Raw genomic sequence first — 18,220 nt, forward strand, 5'->3', positions numbered from 1 at the left:
GTCATTGATGAGTATTGCCAGGTACATGAAGAGCAGCAGTCTCCATGCTGCAGCTTGGTGTGAAGCCTGAAACTAGACTGATTTAAGTGGTGCTTGGGCACTAAGGTAGCTTAGGCAGGAAGACTTGTGAATGACTCGGTCCCCTTGCTGTTTTTTGTGTTTGGGCCATGTGTTGCATGCTGTAGTCAGTGATCAGGACATCATTGAAGTAAGTCATAATGGATGTGATGAAGAATTCCTTTTGGCTGTGTTGTATGATGACGTCAGGTATATCAGGAGGTGGAGTTATTATGTGCTTTGCAGCAATCTTCAGTACACATTAATGCTTTTCATGCACATACACAATTCAATACAGGCATAGTATTTAAAGTGTAGTTTTTCTATTTAATCTGTGGTCTTTTTACAGAAAGGTGGTTCAAACCACAAAACTCTGCCCTTAGCTTTTCAGTAAAACAGGCAACATTTACATTGCAATGTGATAATGTTTCCTGTTTTGGAAGATAACATCAAACCTACTGATAATTATATGTTTAACTACTGAGAATATGTACAATTGGATCAATTTTGATAGCAATTAATAACTAACAATTTGAAAACTAGAGTAATATTTTTTTATGTATTCTAGTTGTGATGATCTCACAAAAATTCAGGAGGTGATGGACAATTGGCTATCAGGACATACTTCTGAATGTAAAAGGAAGATTTCAGGGTAACATTTCCATTAACAATTTATATATTGTATGAACTTTACTGGTAGATGCATACAAGAGGCCAAATGAGAAGAACCAACATTATGACCAGTACTCTTTGCAATATGTAAAGAGGACTGCCTAACATTCTGACCACATATACTTGCTAAATGTTTGCTGCTGTAAAGAGTGTCCCTCAAATACACACTCGTCCTAAACCTGTAAATGTAAATTGATACTTTTATAGCGCACTACTCACCCGCAAGGGTCTCAAGGCGCTTGTACGAATACCGCTGTGGAACCCATCCTGGCTTTCCCTGTGAGGCGTCCACTCCTGGGCACCCCCAAGGTGGAGGCCAGGCATCCTTAGCATTGTGGGGGCCGTTGTGGAGATTAAGCAAGCTATTGTCCAGAGTTGCACTCCATAATTGGAATGGCACTGAGGCGAGAATTATCAGGTCCGTGGAATTTTTGAGCCCAAGACCCGCCGAGGAATTGAACCCTGGTCCCGGGCTAGACCTCTGCATCAGGGTCTGCCGCTCTAATCATTGAGCCACACTTCTCCACTCTTTTATTGAGTAGTTCAAATGTTAATATTGTATGTTCACTTAAAAAGGTAGTACATGAAATTGTTGACTCTAGTCTCCAACATTCATTCTGATCACAGTTCTCTATATAAAAAGTAAAATGTTTCTTCTGTGGCAATCCTAAAACATACATTTCATTTCCTCCAACACATTACTATGGAAAATCTTGTCAAGATCACATTTTTTAGAAATTGTGTTCTGTGTGTAATAGACACTAGTCTACATGCCGGTTCTAGCAAGTGGGTAAACAAACAGCAGTGGATATGTCACATTCTATTTTACTTAAAAGGCAACAGCCACAGTCCTTGTCTGGGTCAATCCCAAAAAACACTAAATTAACTTGAAATTTGGTAAGTACTTTTCGAGTTATGAATTTTTACAGTTTTCAAAAATGGGCACAGTGCAATTTCTCAAGCGGTAATGTTATCCTATGGAGGAAAGCCATGTATTGTGTTTGAGCATTTGACAACGACTTACAGGACTGTTCTTGAGGACTTACGGTGAGTATGTTGCAGGGTCCAAGGCCACTCTAACAGGTCACCTTAGAAAGCTCAGGGGCGACTGGGTGTAGAGGTGTGTTACGGTGTTGGGTGTCCCATTCACTTAAATAGGGAACGGTTTGGTTACAAAGAGGCTGCAAGCTGGGACCTGGAGAACAGTCTGGGGAACCCACAGTGGGGCTCGACACTCGAGATGCTCGGGCATGTATGGGCACCATTGGTCTACTTCTCCATGGGCTGTAGGGCTTGGGTGCAGTGGTGTCTTTTGACGTCAAGTTCTGATGAAGGAGCTACTTGTTTTGGAAGGGGTCTACAGACAGAGGCAGCAGGCGGCGAATGGAAGTCCAGTGTGGGCAAACCCAAGTGTGGGCTTAGCTCTTGTGGGTCTGGGGACCCTGTTGTCACCGTCATTTCCTTTGGACTCAGGCTGTGGAGTGCAGGTGCATGGTTGCTTTGAGGCGTCGTGTGGTAGCGGTTGCAATCTCATGTCTTGTTCTTTGTTTTGCAGAAAAGATACAAACAGGACAGCTGGGCCACTCATGTTGGGGGTCTCTGTGTCCCTAAAGTCCCTTGATGTGCAGGTTAGTCTTCTTCAACGTTGGTGTCAGTACTGGATAGAACAAGCTTTGTTTTCTGCCTGGGGTCCAGTACCCAAGGTATTGGTCATGTGCGGCTTTTGTTGGTCCCAGTGTCCTCCAGATAAGTGGGGGGACTGGTCAGATCTTCAGTAGCACAGGGTCCTCTTCCTAGGAAGCTGCTGTGTGGGGCTGTCTGGTGAGTGGCAACTCGGTGGACTGCACCTTGTGTCTTTGGTGCCTGCTGCTGCAGGGGAGTAGCTTCTCTACTCCAAGGGAGTTTTCTCATGCAGTTTTTGAAACGCTGGCAGCCCTCCTGGTTTCTTGGTGTCTGCACAGCGGAAGGATGAATCTGTTTCTTCCACGATTGTTGGGGGCAGCAGTCAGGTTGGCAGGGTTGGTGCCAAGTCAGTTTTGATGCTTGGTTCTGGTGACGGGACTCTTCTTTGTCCAATTCTGTTCTTGATCCATCAAAAGTCTGTAGTCTTGGTATCAGGGGGTCCCCTAAATACTCAATTTAGGGCCATTAAGGGGAGCGAGGGGAAGTAGCCAATGTGCTTCTTATCTCTGAGGTCACCACACCTCCTAGATGACCACTTCCTTCAGGGAGAGGGCATTACCCTATCAAACAATTCCTAATTCCACCGCACACAAGATGGTGGAATTCTAAATTTGGTGTTCACTTCAGGCTTGGCCACCCTAGAGCTGTGTCCAGCCTGGCAGTGCAACAAGCCTCCTGTATAGATAATTTTCTTGCATGCCTTGGTGCCAAATGGGGTGTAGACGAGGGGGGTTTGGCAGCCCCTCGCCTCTGAGGGAAGCTACATTTGCATATCAAAAGCGACAGGCTCTTTGAAGCTTCCTGCCTTGGAATGCTAATTTACCAGCCTTCCTTAGAGGAGGAGGTGATAACACCTCTCCCCAGAGCAGGCAATGTTTCTGTACTCTGAGAGCAGCGCTCTCACCTACTAGGGGGTCAGAAACACATCTGTGGTGGCAGTTTGGACTGGACCTGTCAGCCAAAACTCCAGAGTAGGTTTCAGGAGGTACCTCTAAGGTACCCTCTGGGTGCATGTATTAATAAATCCATCACTGTAATCAGTGTGGGTTTATTAGTACGAGGTGCTTGATACCAAACACCCTATGTTTCAGTGAAATCATTATGTAGCTGGGGAACTCGTTTGGAGCAGTTCCCAGTACATACCTTAAGATGGCTTACCTGCTCACTTGCAATATCTAGTAATATAACTAGACATCACCGGTGCATATCTGGTCATGCAGATCTGTCCTCACATAAAATATAATGCACCCTACCTTAGGGCTCAAAGTTCTGCTATAGGGGTGACTTACATATATTATATGTAGTGACTTTGGCCTGACACACAGAAGTGTGTCATGCCAAGTCTTCACTCATGGTTTGCACCATGTTACACAGCATGCATTGGCAGTCTGTGTTGAATTTGTAGGTGGGTCCCTTACGGTGGCATCAGATATGCTGCAGCCCTTAGAGACCCTATTTTGTACCTCTGCCCTAGGTACTTGGAGTACCATTTACTAGGGAGTTACATGTCTGCTGAAGTACTTGGCCAACTGTAAGACAATTGGACTTTACCTTGTTTTAGGGAAAGAGCACAGGCACTGAGTTCTGATTTGCAGGCATCGGTCCCCTGTCCGAGTTGAAAATCAGTATCTAGTAGCTAAAAAGAGGGAAAAAATGTTGTGGGGGGTGGCGACTGCAACAAAAGCCCAGTTCCCGACACTAACATCTTTAATAGCTTTTTAATATCCAAAACAAAACAATAGACAATGATGCAGTACAAAGTATTCATGGATGTTCATTAGAATAATAAAAAAATTAAAAAAACACCAACATTATCTCAACTTGTGCCTGAAAGTTATAATACAGTAACCAGGAAATCGGGGATCATCCACATATTCAAATAAGTATAACTTCATGAATTAAGAGGTAATGTACTGGCTAAGCACCTCGTACATATACACATCTTGCTCCGAGTTTGGAGCTGGCACTCTGGGCCTTTCCAATCACGAGTAGGCAAGTACTTAAGGACCCTCGGAGAGAGAGGCCAGGCTTAGGCATGAACTTCTTCTCTATATTTTGGATGTTGTTCCCCATGTCTTGTTGAACTCCAGAGGCCACGACACTCAAGGCAGTCTATTGTCTGATTTGAGCTCTTTTTCCAAGGTAAGGGAGTCCCAGCTGACCATGATTTTATATGCTCCTGCTCTAAGCCTCAGGCATTATGATGTGGCAACCTCAGCCTGCACCCACTTCTAAAGTTCTCTTTTCTGACTCTCGAGAGCAGGAAGCTGTGCTGCCTTCCAGTTTTGTGATATTGCTTATTTGCCAAGCAACAGGGCAGAATCAACAAACTTACAGTTGGACCTGCCAATTTCTAGGCATGACTATCAGTCCCAGCAAGCAAACTTTCCAATTACACAGATTCCCTTTGCGTGCCCATTTGCTTTCCTAATTTGTTACCTGCAACCAGAACGTCTCGGACCATATGACAAAAAGATGTATATGCCTTATGGCAGCTGGGGCATTAGTGTGGAGCCCGGGGTATGTCATAGTGAGGCAATCAAATGTAAGATAAGTGTGATGAATGTCACTAAGTTGCAAATATTGGAATTTCTATGTTTCAAAGATTTTGTCGTGTTTTTGGAGAGGTTATTCGGATACTTAATTACGTAGCTGTTAGTCCCTGACTTCTCTAGTCTGAGGTCCATTCTGGACTGAGCGAGGAAGGGCATGATGGAAAGAGAGTAGGTCATGTGGTTAAGATGAGAGGTCATGGTATACAGGGTTCCTAAGTGTAATCCTCACCGATGGTGTATCAAGTAAGGAAAGACGGGATCAGAAGAGGGCCGTAGCGTTAAAGCTAATGGTAGCAGTGAAAACAGTAATAGCAGTAATAGGGCCTCTGAAGGGTGCAGATAGCTGAAGGAGGCGCGGGATTCGAAGAGGGCCAATGATGATCAGCTTCCACAACACCTTCAACTACAGATCTGTGGTCAAACGCGTCAAACCGTGGGAGTAGGGGTGAGCTATTGACCTTTATGGCTAGCGGGATCCTAGATAAAACTGCTTTGAGTGAGGGAGAGAGGGTTTGGGTAATGCCATTACCATTGATGCCTGGGGGAGCCAAAAGGAGTTTCCCAGAGGCTCTATGTGCCTGCGGAAGTACCTTTGATCAGGGTTTGGCCCTTTTGGAGGAATAAGGTTTAAGCGGTAACTGGGGTCATGCTACAATCAGGGATCGGCCATTATGGAGGAATAAGCGTTACAACAAACAAATGATGGACGGAATGCTGAGAATGCATACATTCTCCCCCAGTCAAGAGATCTGGGTTAAATCCATCGTTCTTTTGCCCACTACACCACCCCAGTTTAGACATGGCCATATGCAAATCAGTCTTGACCCTGTGCCTCATGGGAACAGTCCAACCCGAACTGCCAAGCCATGTCTTCCCTGGACCGGAATTAAGCATCCTAGGACCGGTTTCTGGCTATCAGCCGTCATCAGCCAGGATAGCTTGACTCCAGTGGCGTAGTGAGCACGGGTCCCACGTCTGGGAATACCCATCCCACTTAGGGCGAAAAGCGTTACAACAAACAAATGATGGACGGAATGCTGACAATGCATACATTCTCCCCCAGTCAAGAGATCTGGGTTAAATCCATCGTTCTTTTGCCCACTACACCACCCCAGTTTAGACATGGCCATATGCAAATCAGTCTTGACCCTGTGCCTCATGGGAACAGTCCAACCCGAACTGCCAAGCCATGTCTTCCCTGGACCGGAATTAAGCATCCTAGGACCGGTTTCTGGCTATCAGCCGTCATCAGCCAGGATAGCTTGACTCCAGTGGCGTAGTGAGCACGGGTCCCACGTCTGGGAATACCCATCCCACTTAGGGCGAAAAGCGTTACAACAAACAAATGATGGACGGAATGCTGACAATGCATACATTCTCCCCCAGTCAAGAGATCTGGGTTAAATCCATCGTTCTTTTGCCCACTACACCACCCCAGTTTAGACATGGCCATATGCAAATCAGTCTTGACCCTGTGCCTCATGGGAACAGTCCAACCCGAACTGCCAAGCCATGTCTTCCCTGGACCGGAATTAAGCATCCTAGGACCGGTTTCTGGCTATCAGCCGTCATCAGCCAGGATAGCTTGACTCCAGTGGCGTAGTGAGCACGGGTCCCACGTCTGGGAATACCCATCCCACTTAGGGCGAAAAGCGTTACAACAAACAAATGATGGACGGAATGCTGACAATGCATACATTCTCCCACAGTCAAGAGATCTGGGTTAAATCCATCGTTCTTTTGCCCACTACACCACCCCAGTTTAGACATGGCCATATGCAAATCGGTCTTGACCCTGTGCCTCATGGGAACAGTCCAACCCGAACTGCCAAGCCATGTCTTCCCTGGACCGGAATTAAGCATCCTAGGACCGGTTTCTGGCTATCAGCCGTCATCAGCCAGGATAGCTTGACTCCAGTGGCGTATTGAGCACGGGTCCCACGTCTGGGAATACCCATCCCACTTAGGGCGAAAAGCGTTACAACAAACAAATGATGGACGGAATGCTGACAATGCATACATTCTCCCCCAGTCAAGAGATCTGGGTTAAATCCATCGTTCTTTTGCCCACTACACCACCCCAGTTTAGACAAGGCCATATGCAAATCAGTCTTGACCCTGTGCCTCATGGGAACAGTCCAACCCGAACTGCCAAGCCATGTCTTCCCTGGACCGGAATTAAGCATCCTAGGACCGGTTTCTGGCTATCAGCCGTCATCAGCCAGGATAGCTTGACTCCAGTGGCGTAGTGAGCACGGGTCCCACGTCTGGGAATACCCATCCCACTTAGGGCGAAAAGCGTTACAACAAACAAATGATGGACGGAATGCTGACAATGCATACATTCTCCCCCAGTCAAGAGATCTGGGTTAAATCCATCGTTCTTTTGCCCACTACACCACCCCAGTTTAGACATGGCCATATGCAAATCAGTCTTGACCCTGTGCCTCATGGGAACAGTCCAACCCGAACTGCCAAGCCATGTCTTCCCTGGACCGGAATTAAGCATCCTAGGACCGGTTTCTGGCTATCAGCCGTCATCAGCCAGGATAGCTTGACTCCAGTGGCGTAGTGAGCACGGGTCCCACGTCTGGGAATACCCATCCCACTTAGGGCGAAAAGCGTTACAACAAACAAATGATGGACGGAATGCTGACAATGCATACATTCTCCCCCAGTCAAGAGATCTGGGTTAAATCCATCGTTCTTTTGCCCACTACACCACCCCAGTTTAGACATGGCCATATGCAAATCAGTCTTGACCCTGTGCCTCATGGGAACAGTCCAACCCGAACTGCCAAGCCATGTCTTCCCTGGACCGGAATGAAGCATCCTAGGACCGGTTTCTGTCTATCAGCCGTCATCAGCCAGGATAGCTTGACTCCAGTGGCGTAGTGAGCACGGGTCCCACGTCTGGGACCCGTGGATTTAACGATGGATTTAACCCAGATCTCTTGACTGGGGGAGAATGTCTGCATTGTCAGCATTCCGTCCATCAATTGTTTGTTGTAACGCTTTTCGCCCTAAGTGGGATGGGTATTCCCAGATGTGGGACCCGTGCTCACTACGCCACTGGAGTCAAGCTATCCTGGCTGATGACGGCTGATAGCCAGAAACCGGTCCTAGGATGCTTGATTCCGGTCCAGGGAAGACATGGCTTGGCAGTTCGGGCTGGACTGTTCCCATGAGGCACAGGGTCAAGACTGATTTGCATATGGCCATGTCTGAACTGGGGTGGCGTAGTGGGCAAAAGAACGATGGATTTAACCCAGATCTCTTAACTGGGGGAGAATGTCTGCATTGTCAGCATTCCGTCCATCAATTGTTTGTTGTAACGCTTTTCGCCCTAAGTGGGATGGGTATTCCCAGACGTGGGACCCGTGCTCACTACGCCACTGGAGTCAAGCTATCCTGGCTGATGACGGCTGATAGCCAGAAACCGGTCCTAGGATGCTTGATTCCGGTCCAGGGAAGACATGGCTTGGCAGTTCGGACTGGACTGTTCCCATGAGGCACAGGGTCAAGACTGATTTGCATATGGCCATGTCTGAACTGGGGTGGCGTAGTGGGCCAAAGAACGATTGATTTAACTCAGATCTCTCGACTGGGGGAGAATGTCTGCATTGTCAGCATTCCGTCCATCAATTGTTTGTTGTAACGCTTTTCGCCCTAAGTGGGATGGGTATTCCCAGACGTGGGACCCGTGCTCACTACGCCACTGGAGTCAAGCTATCCTGGCTGATGACGTCTGATAGCCAGAAACCGGTCCTAGGATGCTTGATTCCGGTCCAGGGAAGACATGGCTTGGCAGTTCGGGCTGGACTGTTCCCATGAGGCACAGGGTCAAGACTGATTTGCATATGGCCATGTCTGAACTGGGGTGGCGTAGTGGGCAAAAGAACGATGAATTTAACCCAGATCTCTTGACTGGGGGAGAATGTCTGCATTGTCAGCATTCCGTCCATCAATTGTTTGTTGTAACGCTTTTCGCCCTAAGTGGGATGGGTATTCCCAGACGTGGGACCCGTGCTCACTACGCCACTGGAGTCAAGCTATCCTGGCTGATGACGGCTGATAGCCAGAAACCGGTCCTAGGATGCTTGATTCCGGTCCAGGGAAGACATGGCTTGGCAGTTCGGGCTGGACTGTTCCCATGAGGCACAGGGTCAAGACTGATTTGCATATGGCCATGTCTGAACTGGGGTGGCGTAGTGGGCAAAAGAACGATGGATTTAACCCAGATCTCTTGACTGGGGGAGAATGTCTGCATTGTCAGCATTCCGTCCATCAATTGTTTGTTGTAACGCTTTTCGCCCTAAGTGGGATGGGTATTCCCAGACGTGGGACCCGTGCTCACTACGCCACTGGAGTCAAGCTATCCTGGCTGATGACGGCTGATAGCCAGAAACCGGTCCTAGGATGCTTGATTCCGGTCCAGGGAAGACATGGCTTGGCAGTTCGGGCTGGACTGTTCCCATGAGGCACAGGGTCAAGACTGATTTGCATATGGCCATGTCTGAACTGGGGTGGCGTAGTGGGCAAAAGAACGATGGATTTAACCCAGATCTCTTGACTGGGGGAGAATGTCTGCATTGTCAGCATTGCGTCCATCAATTGTTTGTTGTAACGCTTTTCGCCCTAAGTGGGATGGGTATTCCCAGACGTGGGACCCGTGCTCACTACGCCACTGGAGTCAAGCTATCCTGGCTGATGACGGCTGATAGCCAGAAACCGGTCCTAGGATGCTTGATTCCGGTCCAGGGAAGACATGGCTTGGCAGTTCGGGCTGGACTGTTCCCATGAGGCACAGGGTCAAGACTGATTTGCATATGGCCGTGTCTGAACTGGGGTGGCGTAGTGGGCAAAAGAACGATGGATTTAACCCAGATCTCTTGACTGGGGGAGAATGTCTGTATTGCCAGCATTCCGTCCATCAATTGTTTGTTGTAACGCTTTTCGCCCTAAGTGGGATGGGTATTCCCAGACGTGGGACCCGTGCTCACTACGCCACTGGAGTCAAGCTATCCTGGCTGATGACGGCTGATAGCCAGAAACCGGTCCTAGGATGCTTGATTCCGGTCCAGGGAAGACATGGCTTGGCAGTTCGGGCTGGACTTTTCCCATGAGGCACAGGGTCAAGACTGATTTGCATATGGCCATGTCTGAACTGGGGTGGCGTAGTGGGCAAAAGAACGATGGATTTAACCCAGATCTCTTGACTGGGGGAGAATGTCTGCATTGTCAGCATTCCGTCCATCAATTGTTTGTTGTAACGCTTTTTGCCCTAAGTGGGATGGGTATTCCCAGACGTGGGACCCGTGCTCACTACGCCACTGGAGTCAAGCTATCCTGGCTGATGACGGCTGATAGCCAGAAACCGGTCCTAGGATGCTTGATTCCGGTCCAGGGAAGACATGGCTTGGCAGTTCGGGCTGGACTGTTCCCATGAGGCACAGGGTCAAGACTGATTTGCATATGGCCATGTCTGAACTGGGGTGGCGTAGTGGGCAAAAGAACGATGGATTTAACCCAGATCTCTTGACTGGGGGAGAATGTCTGCATTGTCAGCATTCCGTCCATCAATTGTTTGTTGTAACGCTTTTCGCCCTAAGTGGGATGGGTATTCCCAGACGTGGGACCCGTGCTCACTACGCCACTGGAGTCAAGCTATCCTGGCTGATGACGGCTGATAGCCAGAAACCGGTCCTAGGATGCTTGATTCCGGTCCAGGGAAGACATGGCTTGGCAGTTCGGGCTGGACTGTTCCCATGAGGCACAGGGTCAAGACTGATTTGCATATGGCCATGTCTGAACTGGGGTGGCGTAGTGGGCAAAAGAACGATGGATTTAACCCAGATCTCTTGACTGGGGGAGAATGTCTGCATTGTCAGCATTCCGTCCATCAATTGTTTGTTGTAACGCTTTTCGCCCTAAGTGGGATGGGTATTCCCAGACGTGGGACCCGTGCTCACTACGCCACTGGAGTCAAGCTATCCTGGCTGATGACGGCTGATAGCCAGAAACCGGTCCTAGGATGCTTGATTCCGGTCCAGGGAAGACATGGCTTGGCAGTTCGGGCTGGACTGTTCCCATGAGGCACAGGGTCAAGACTGATTTGCATATGGCCATGTCTGAACTGGGGTGGCGTAGTGGGCAAAAGAACGATGGATTTAACCCAGATCTCTTGACTGGGGGAGAATGTCTGCATTGTCAGCATTCCGTCCATCAATTGTTTGTTGTAACGCTTTTCGCCCTAAGTGGGCTGGGTATTCCCAGACGTGGGACCCGTGCTCACTACGCCACTGGAGTCAAGCTATCCTGGCTGATGACGGCTGATAGCCAGAAACCGGTCCTAGGATGCTTGATTCCGGTCCAGGGAAGACATGGCTTGGCAGTTCGGGCTGGACTGTTCCCATGAGGCACAGGGTCAAGACTGATTTGCATATGGCCATGTCTGAACTGGGGTGGCGTAGTGGGCAAAAGAACGATGGATTTAACCCAGATCTCTTGACTGGGGGAGAATGTCTGCATTGTCAGCATTCCGTCCATCAATTGTTTGTTGTAACGCTTTTCGCCCTAAGTGGGATGGGTATTCCCAGACGTGGGACCCGTGCTCACTACGCCACTTGAGTCAAGCCATCCTGGCTGATGACGGCTGATAGCCAGAAACCGGTCCTAGGATGCTTGATTCCGGTCCAGGGAAGGCATGGCTTGGCAGTTCGGGCTGGACTGTTCCCATGAGGCACAGGGTCAAGACTGATTTGCATATGGCCATGTCTGAACTGGGGTGGCGTAGTGGGCAAAAGAACGATGGATTTAACCCAGATCTCTTGACTGGGGGAGAATGTCTGCATTGTCAGCATTCCGTCCATCAATTGTTTGTTGTAACGCTTATGGAGGAATAAGGCATAAGCGGTGACAGGGGCCAAGATACAAACATGTTAACATGATGTTGGAGCTCCGGGGGAGCTCAGCGGGCGAAGAAGGACTCCCATGAAGTAGTTAGGCCCTGCTGAGGCATCGATGAACAGGAAGCGGCCATTTTTAGACCATGCAGGAAAATGAGAAAACGTGGGTTCCTGCAATCATGATATAATAGTGTTGGAGCTCGGCAGAAGCTCTGAGGGGTAGAAAGGTCACCGGTGAGGAAATGGGAATGCACCGTTAATCCGGTTATTTCAATTCTGGGCAGGGGGCTGCCATTTTAGGAAAATCAGGGTTGAGATATTATAGTGAAGGCAATGTGCTGGCACTTACCCCATCCTCGTGGCGTGGCAATGCGATATATGTGAACATCAAATCAGCACGCCTGAGGAGAGCGAGACCAGGCAGCTTGTTGCGTCGGAGGTGTGCGCTCTCATGTGCTCCCTAAGCAGTCTGAAGCGGGAGCAGCCGCGGGCAGAGTAGTTACCGGGCCGGAGACCGAGAGCTACGAGTACCCTCATATTGGTGGTGGCCGGTTCACGATAGGAGTTTTGGGGGCTCAGAGGACAACAAGCAAAGCAAAGAAGGAGGTTAGGGGGCTCAGAGGTCTGCAAGCAAGGTCCGGGCGACGATTTACGTCCTTGGTATAGGGAATGTGAGAGTCCTGTTCATGACGGAGCTGTTCTTTAAAGTAGTCGGCTTCTGGTGGGAGTGAGAGGGGCTAAGAGCCAAAGTCAAAGCAAGCCCGTCTGCATAGATCAAAAGTGGCAGCCGATGTGAGGCAGGATAGACCGGAGGCAGTCATCCCCAGCCATCTGTAGACCACCAGCTGCAGAGTCGAGGTGGTGTGCAGGGGGGTCAGCTGGCAGGCCGGAGAACCGAAGCATACCAAGCCCCAGGACAGCGGGCAGGGGTCGAAACAGAAGACGGGTGCAGCTGACTGGGTCTGCAAAGACTAGACAGGGAGACAGTAGGTGCTAGCTCAGCTCCACTCGTCAGCAGGCTAAACACGGAGTAGTCGACGCAGGCAGGCAGTACCGGATTTATGGCCGCCCTGTCCCAGTCGCCCGGCGACGTTCCAGTAAGCAGTAGGCACCAGGGCAGTCACAGTAGCGCTGGGACGGTCCCAAAGGGAGCGGTCCCAGATGACCGTCTAGGTCAGCAGACAAGCAAGGTAGGCAACAGACCGACATCCAGACCCCAGATCGACAATGATGGCCCAGAAAGCAGCGGACCTCAGTCTCCGAGAGTCAAGTCCAACTCGTCGGGAGGCCACCAGGGGTGAGGCAGAGAGGAATGCCAAAAGCTGGCAGGCAGGCAAAGTTAGCGGTTTGGAGGTGAAGTTCTGGCAGGATCGATCAATACCATCCCTGGGGGGTGAGTCAGCTTCATGGCGGCTGGGGTCGTCTCAGCCGTGGATCAGTCTCCACTGGGCCCTTCTCAATCCGTGGCTTATGGATGAGCAGAAGGAGGGCACAACGGCTTTGGTTGTCAAACGTCGGCAAGGATCGTGAAAATAGGGCAGGTCCGTCCCGGACGATCCCTGCTGTCGAGATCAGTGAAGGGTAGCGTGTCGTCGATCCCGGTGGGCAGAGTTTGCCAAGAACATTGGGGCAGATGAGCTGTCGAGGCTCTACCGCTCCTGGGCCAGCAGTTTCACAGCAGGTACGTGGCTTCAAAACTCGGTATCGATCCCTTCTCTGTCGAGATCAGTGAAGGGTCGCAAGTCGTCGATCCCGGTGGGCAGAGTTTGCCAAGAGCGTCGGGGCACATGAGTCGTCGAGGCTCTACTGATCCTGGGAGAGCAGTTTCACAGCAGGTAAGTGGTTTCAAAACTCAGTATCGCTGTGTTGAGTGTCGCATGCAGATTGTAGGTGAAAATTGTGTTTTGATGGCTGGTTATCCGAGGGATATCTACCGATAAGGTAATCCCTAACCAGGAGCTCTAGGAAAGAGCTCCTACTCGGCGGCCATCTTGCTACCAGGGTCATGAATTACATTTGATCTAGCATTATAACCTTTTAACTTATTATGGGAACTTGTGAGCTGAAATCATATAATGGACCAGTGCATTTACAAAAGGCACAAAACTATGCCCACAGCACATGTAGATAGCTGAGCAGTTTCTCCCAAGTAAGACCCCCCTGCCATTCCCACATGTACCCCTTATCTCCAACCAATTGGCTAACCCACGCTTCACTCCTCAGGGGTTTTTGCCCTTTTACTCCCTCGCTGTTGGAGAAATACTTAATTATTTATCAAGTCCATAGTATGTTCTCCATTTCCCTCAGACCTTGTGAATCACTGCATTTTTGTCTAGTAAAATATATTTCGTATCATATGACCACAATCCACACCATGTAGCAGTGTATCATCCTTGTTTTCACTAAGATTATGTTTTTTTGTTCCCAAAGGACATCAAATTCTCAAGCTTCTTGCACTTAGACACTTTTAAGGAGTTGACCACATCAGCATTGCCAGAGAGCATATTACACAGGCGAATTCTAAATGACCTAGTGTCCCTACATCAAAGATTACCATGTGCTGGGGCACCAGACTCTGTTTCACTTAGTGTGAAATGCGTTTGGTGAAACCTCTGTGGCTGAGTCAGGGACGAGAGGTTTAGTGCATCCCCTAATCAAAGCCCTTCCACAGCATGGATAAGCTTGCAAATGCTCCCCAGGTACACCATAGTTGGCCCTTCACCTGACACCCTGGCCAACCCACCACCTCATTAATTGTTATCTACTATGGTATCTAACTCACATTTATCACATGATCAGGGCAAGTGGTAAATATGAGAGGAGGGTGCCACAAGCTAGGAAAACATTTCTTGTTTATCCCTGTAGCTCATGGTCAAGCAAGCGATTCCTCTTTCTGTGGACTTCAACTCAGAATGCTCAGATCTTGGTTGGAGATATCATCTGGAATTGGCAATTTTAAGCCCAGGAATTTTCACGCTTGACTTTGGGCAATTTGGAATGGGACCTTCAGGATGTAAGGTCTTTAAATCTTTTTAATTACTAACTCCTCAAAGATCAGTGGCTACATAGATGGCTTCCTCAACTATTGCCCTCTTCTACTCTGTCATACGTCATTCATGTTGGTTTTTCAAGTACAGTGTTCTGTTAACAATTATAATAAAGATTTATTATTTGATGGTGAATGAGGGTTTATTAGCCGTTTATTCTGTCAACAAGTTGGTAACACTGTCCTAAAAAATACCAACATAAAGAGTTACAGTATAGCTTACTGTCATGCCAATAACACTTATCTAAAGGGTATATTTACATTTTTTTTAAACTGTGGATCACGTGCCTTAGATTGATTAAAAATTTGAATGCATGTTTTCTTCTCAGGAAAGAGATACAGTGTCCTGGTATGAGGACGTATTCCAACAGAAAGTTTGAGCACGGTCTGCCATGCATATTGATTATTGCAGCTTCAGCACCAACAAAAAATAATGCCACATCACACCCCAATTCCTGACGATCTTCAAATTATTAGTATACAAGGCTGCAGGTAAGTCAGTTGAATTTTTAAGAGAGGCATGGACTAGTGCCCAGGAACCCACAACCAAAATCCTAAAAGACATACTCCCTAAAGCCTACAAACGCACCATAGGCCAACTAACACATATACCTACTTTAAAAATGTTTAATGGCACAAGCAAAAAAAGGCACCAGCAATACTCCTCCTGCCCCTATAAGATATCTAGACTTAGTAATACCTGAACATTTCATAATGACACCTTACAAGGAACTTTTCCTATTATATGGCAACATAAACAATGATAAAGGAATCCTAATATCTTCTGCAGCAAATAACATACTAATACTATACCATTGTCAAACCTAGATGATGGATGGGAACTTACGTGGTACACCTTCAAAATTTGTCTCAATCCATTCACTCAGAAATGCAACATACATGGTGAATATCACAACACAAATATTCCTTTTATAGGTGCCCTACCACCAAATAAAAAAGCAGCACTTACTATGAACTCTTAGACCACACTAAACATAAAAAATATATCTACTACCCACAAAAAATAATCATAGAATTTGAACAAGCAGCCGGTAATCATCCCCTGCAGCAGAGACCCTCACGTGCAATCCATGTTTATATAGCCATTTAGTGCCTCAGTCTTGTAATCGATGCTCTGTTAGCTGCCTCACCCCTCCTGGTGCCACAGTTAAGTGTTATGAAAATGTTCGCGCTCACTGAAAAATGCCTGGACCTAAATTGGCGGCTGGCATTCAACCCCCGCAACACCGTCCTTAACCTTCCAAGTTATGTGCTGATAGACATTCAGCCCAGCTTGCCGCCTCAACAAGAGTTGGCCAATTTAGATTACTTCACCATGTTAACTCCGCCACTTCATGACCCTCACATGAAAATGCCTAGACCTAAAACTGCCTGGAACCTAAAATGGCGGCCGGAGATCGACCCTCTTTGGAGTACCACAGATTGGTCCGGAAACTGGCCGACCCCGACAGTGCGCCTACGGAGATCGACAGCATTGAAGGAGCCTGCGGAGTCAGAGGAGGCTGTTCCAATGAGACTTGCGATGGCAGGCTCATTATCTGGAGAGCCCATGTAACTTCACTCTGCCTTTTTGCTATCGAGAACTAAACAAAAGTCTCAACCACAAATAAAACCACTTGAAACTAAAGAAGGACCCTGGCTCTACGTTTACAATGTTTCAGCGGTAATCAAAGAAGGACTTTGACCCTACCTCAAGAGATAAGAATTGAACGGCCATCTTTGAACAACGCTTTGAGCTCCCTGTTTCTGTAATAGGAAACAGACTCCCCGTCACCCTGCCTCACTATATTCGCAGAAATCATGACGCTAATCCTATTTGCTACATCCCACTGACCACTGGTTTCCCCTAAAATATTCAGATGCTGCTTCTCTCCTCTACCTTCCTGCCTGTTTTTATCCTCGTTAGGTATCTCCTTTTGGTCCTGATATGTCCTCACTCCTGTTGGTTTATTTTCACTCGATTTCCGGAATATGCACCCCCCTCTTATTATACTTCTTTGCGCTATCGCTACCCTAGTGGCCCCTTTTTCTACCCCCCATACCACGCCATCACCTCATCTCCTTATCATGGCTTCCATTCGAATTAAGTCTGGAATTAACGGCTTCAAAGTAATTTATCCCCCTAATCTGTCCAAAGCAGCAGCAAAAAAGTTCAAGCATAACACCATTGAACAATTTACAGATTCCCTCTTTGTTGACCAATTCCATAATGGGCGTCTAGGGAAGATCAAAAATGACTTCATTTTCTTCACTCACGACATCGCTTCCTGGTCCTCCAGCTTCTTCAATTCCTTCAACGTCTCCTCCTCCTCTTCTTTCACACATGGGAAGCGGTTAAAAATGTCTCCCTCCGCTTGCTTTAATGGCTCTCTCACCATTACACTTTATAATAATGGCACTGTCATGATCTAAGCTGCAGACTCCTGTCTCTCTCTCTTTGACCACCTCTTCCACTCCCTTCGTCCCACCCCTGCGACTACGATCGCTCTCGATTCTTCTTCTTCTTTTTCTTCTTGCTTGTCCTCTTTCTCCCTTTCTCCCCCATGACCCTCATACATTCCTTAAGACAGCTCTCCCGGGAGTCACAGGTCTACCCTTTATATACCCCTTCTCTTGCTCCCTCCCCTCCCATTCTGCCCCCTTCCCAACTTGATCCCCCCTTACCTCGTCTGCTTTACCTCCCGCTTCCCCTCCCCACCCTGCATCTCCCCAATACTCCAATTCCATCTCCTGCCCCCTAACGCCCCTATTCCTACCCATTTCCCCCCTACTTAATCCACCTTTCTGACAACCAGAACTTCTGATCAACTCGCCTTACCCATCCCCTTTCCTCCCCCATTCTCCTCATCCCTTTCTGCCCTTCCCCTTCTCTCGTACCTTCAATTCTGCTCTTACACCTCCCATCTCTCTACGACCTACACTCCCCCCTCCTATGCCTCACCTGCCTCCCCTCTTTGTAATTACACCCTCTTCCCTCCCTCTGACCTTATAGTCCTTCCTCCTATGCTTCACAACCCTGTTTTCCCTCTTGGTAATTCCGCCCTCTTCCCTCCCTTTGACCTCACAGTCCCTCACCCCTCCCACAACTACCATTTAGCCCAACCCCCTACTCTGCCTGGTGCCTGTCCCCCTACAATCACCTTTCATAGCCCATGGTACCTGGCCTGCACCCTCTCTCTTCTCCCCATTCCTCTGGCCTTCCATTGACCTCCCTCCCTTCCCTGTACAGCCCCTTCTCCTCTCAGCTTACCGTATCCCTGGCCTTCCCTTAACCCCCC

At 48.4% G+C, this 18,220-nt stretch overlaps 1 protein-coding gene across 2 annotated transcripts in view; it reads left to right on the forward strand.

The window, feature by feature from the left end:
- The first annotated feature begins 612 nt into the window (after positions 1-612).
- Positions 613-18,220, forward strand: part of LOC146870401 (uncharacterized) — a 41,105-nt gene continuing 23,497 nt past the window's right edge. The window contains exons 1-2 of one of the 2 annotated variants that reach the window (XM_085599667.1): positions 613-709; positions 15,251-15,413. In XM_085599667.1, coding sequence (XP_085455793.1) covers positions 15,355-15,413 — 59 coding nt within the window. In that variant the 5' untranslated portion in view covers positions 613-709; positions 15,251-15,354. The remainder of the gene's footprint in view (positions 710-15,250; positions 15,414-18,220) is intronic. The other variant, XM_085599668.1, reaches the window with a different exon arrangement.

Source organism: Triturus cristatus, chromosome 1_1 (genome assembly GCF_964204655.1).
Source record: "Triturus cristatus chromosome 1_1, aTriCri1.1, whole genome shotgun sequence".
Taxonomy (NCBI): Eukaryota; Metazoa; Chordata; class Amphibia; order Caudata; family Salamandridae; genus Triturus; species Triturus cristatus.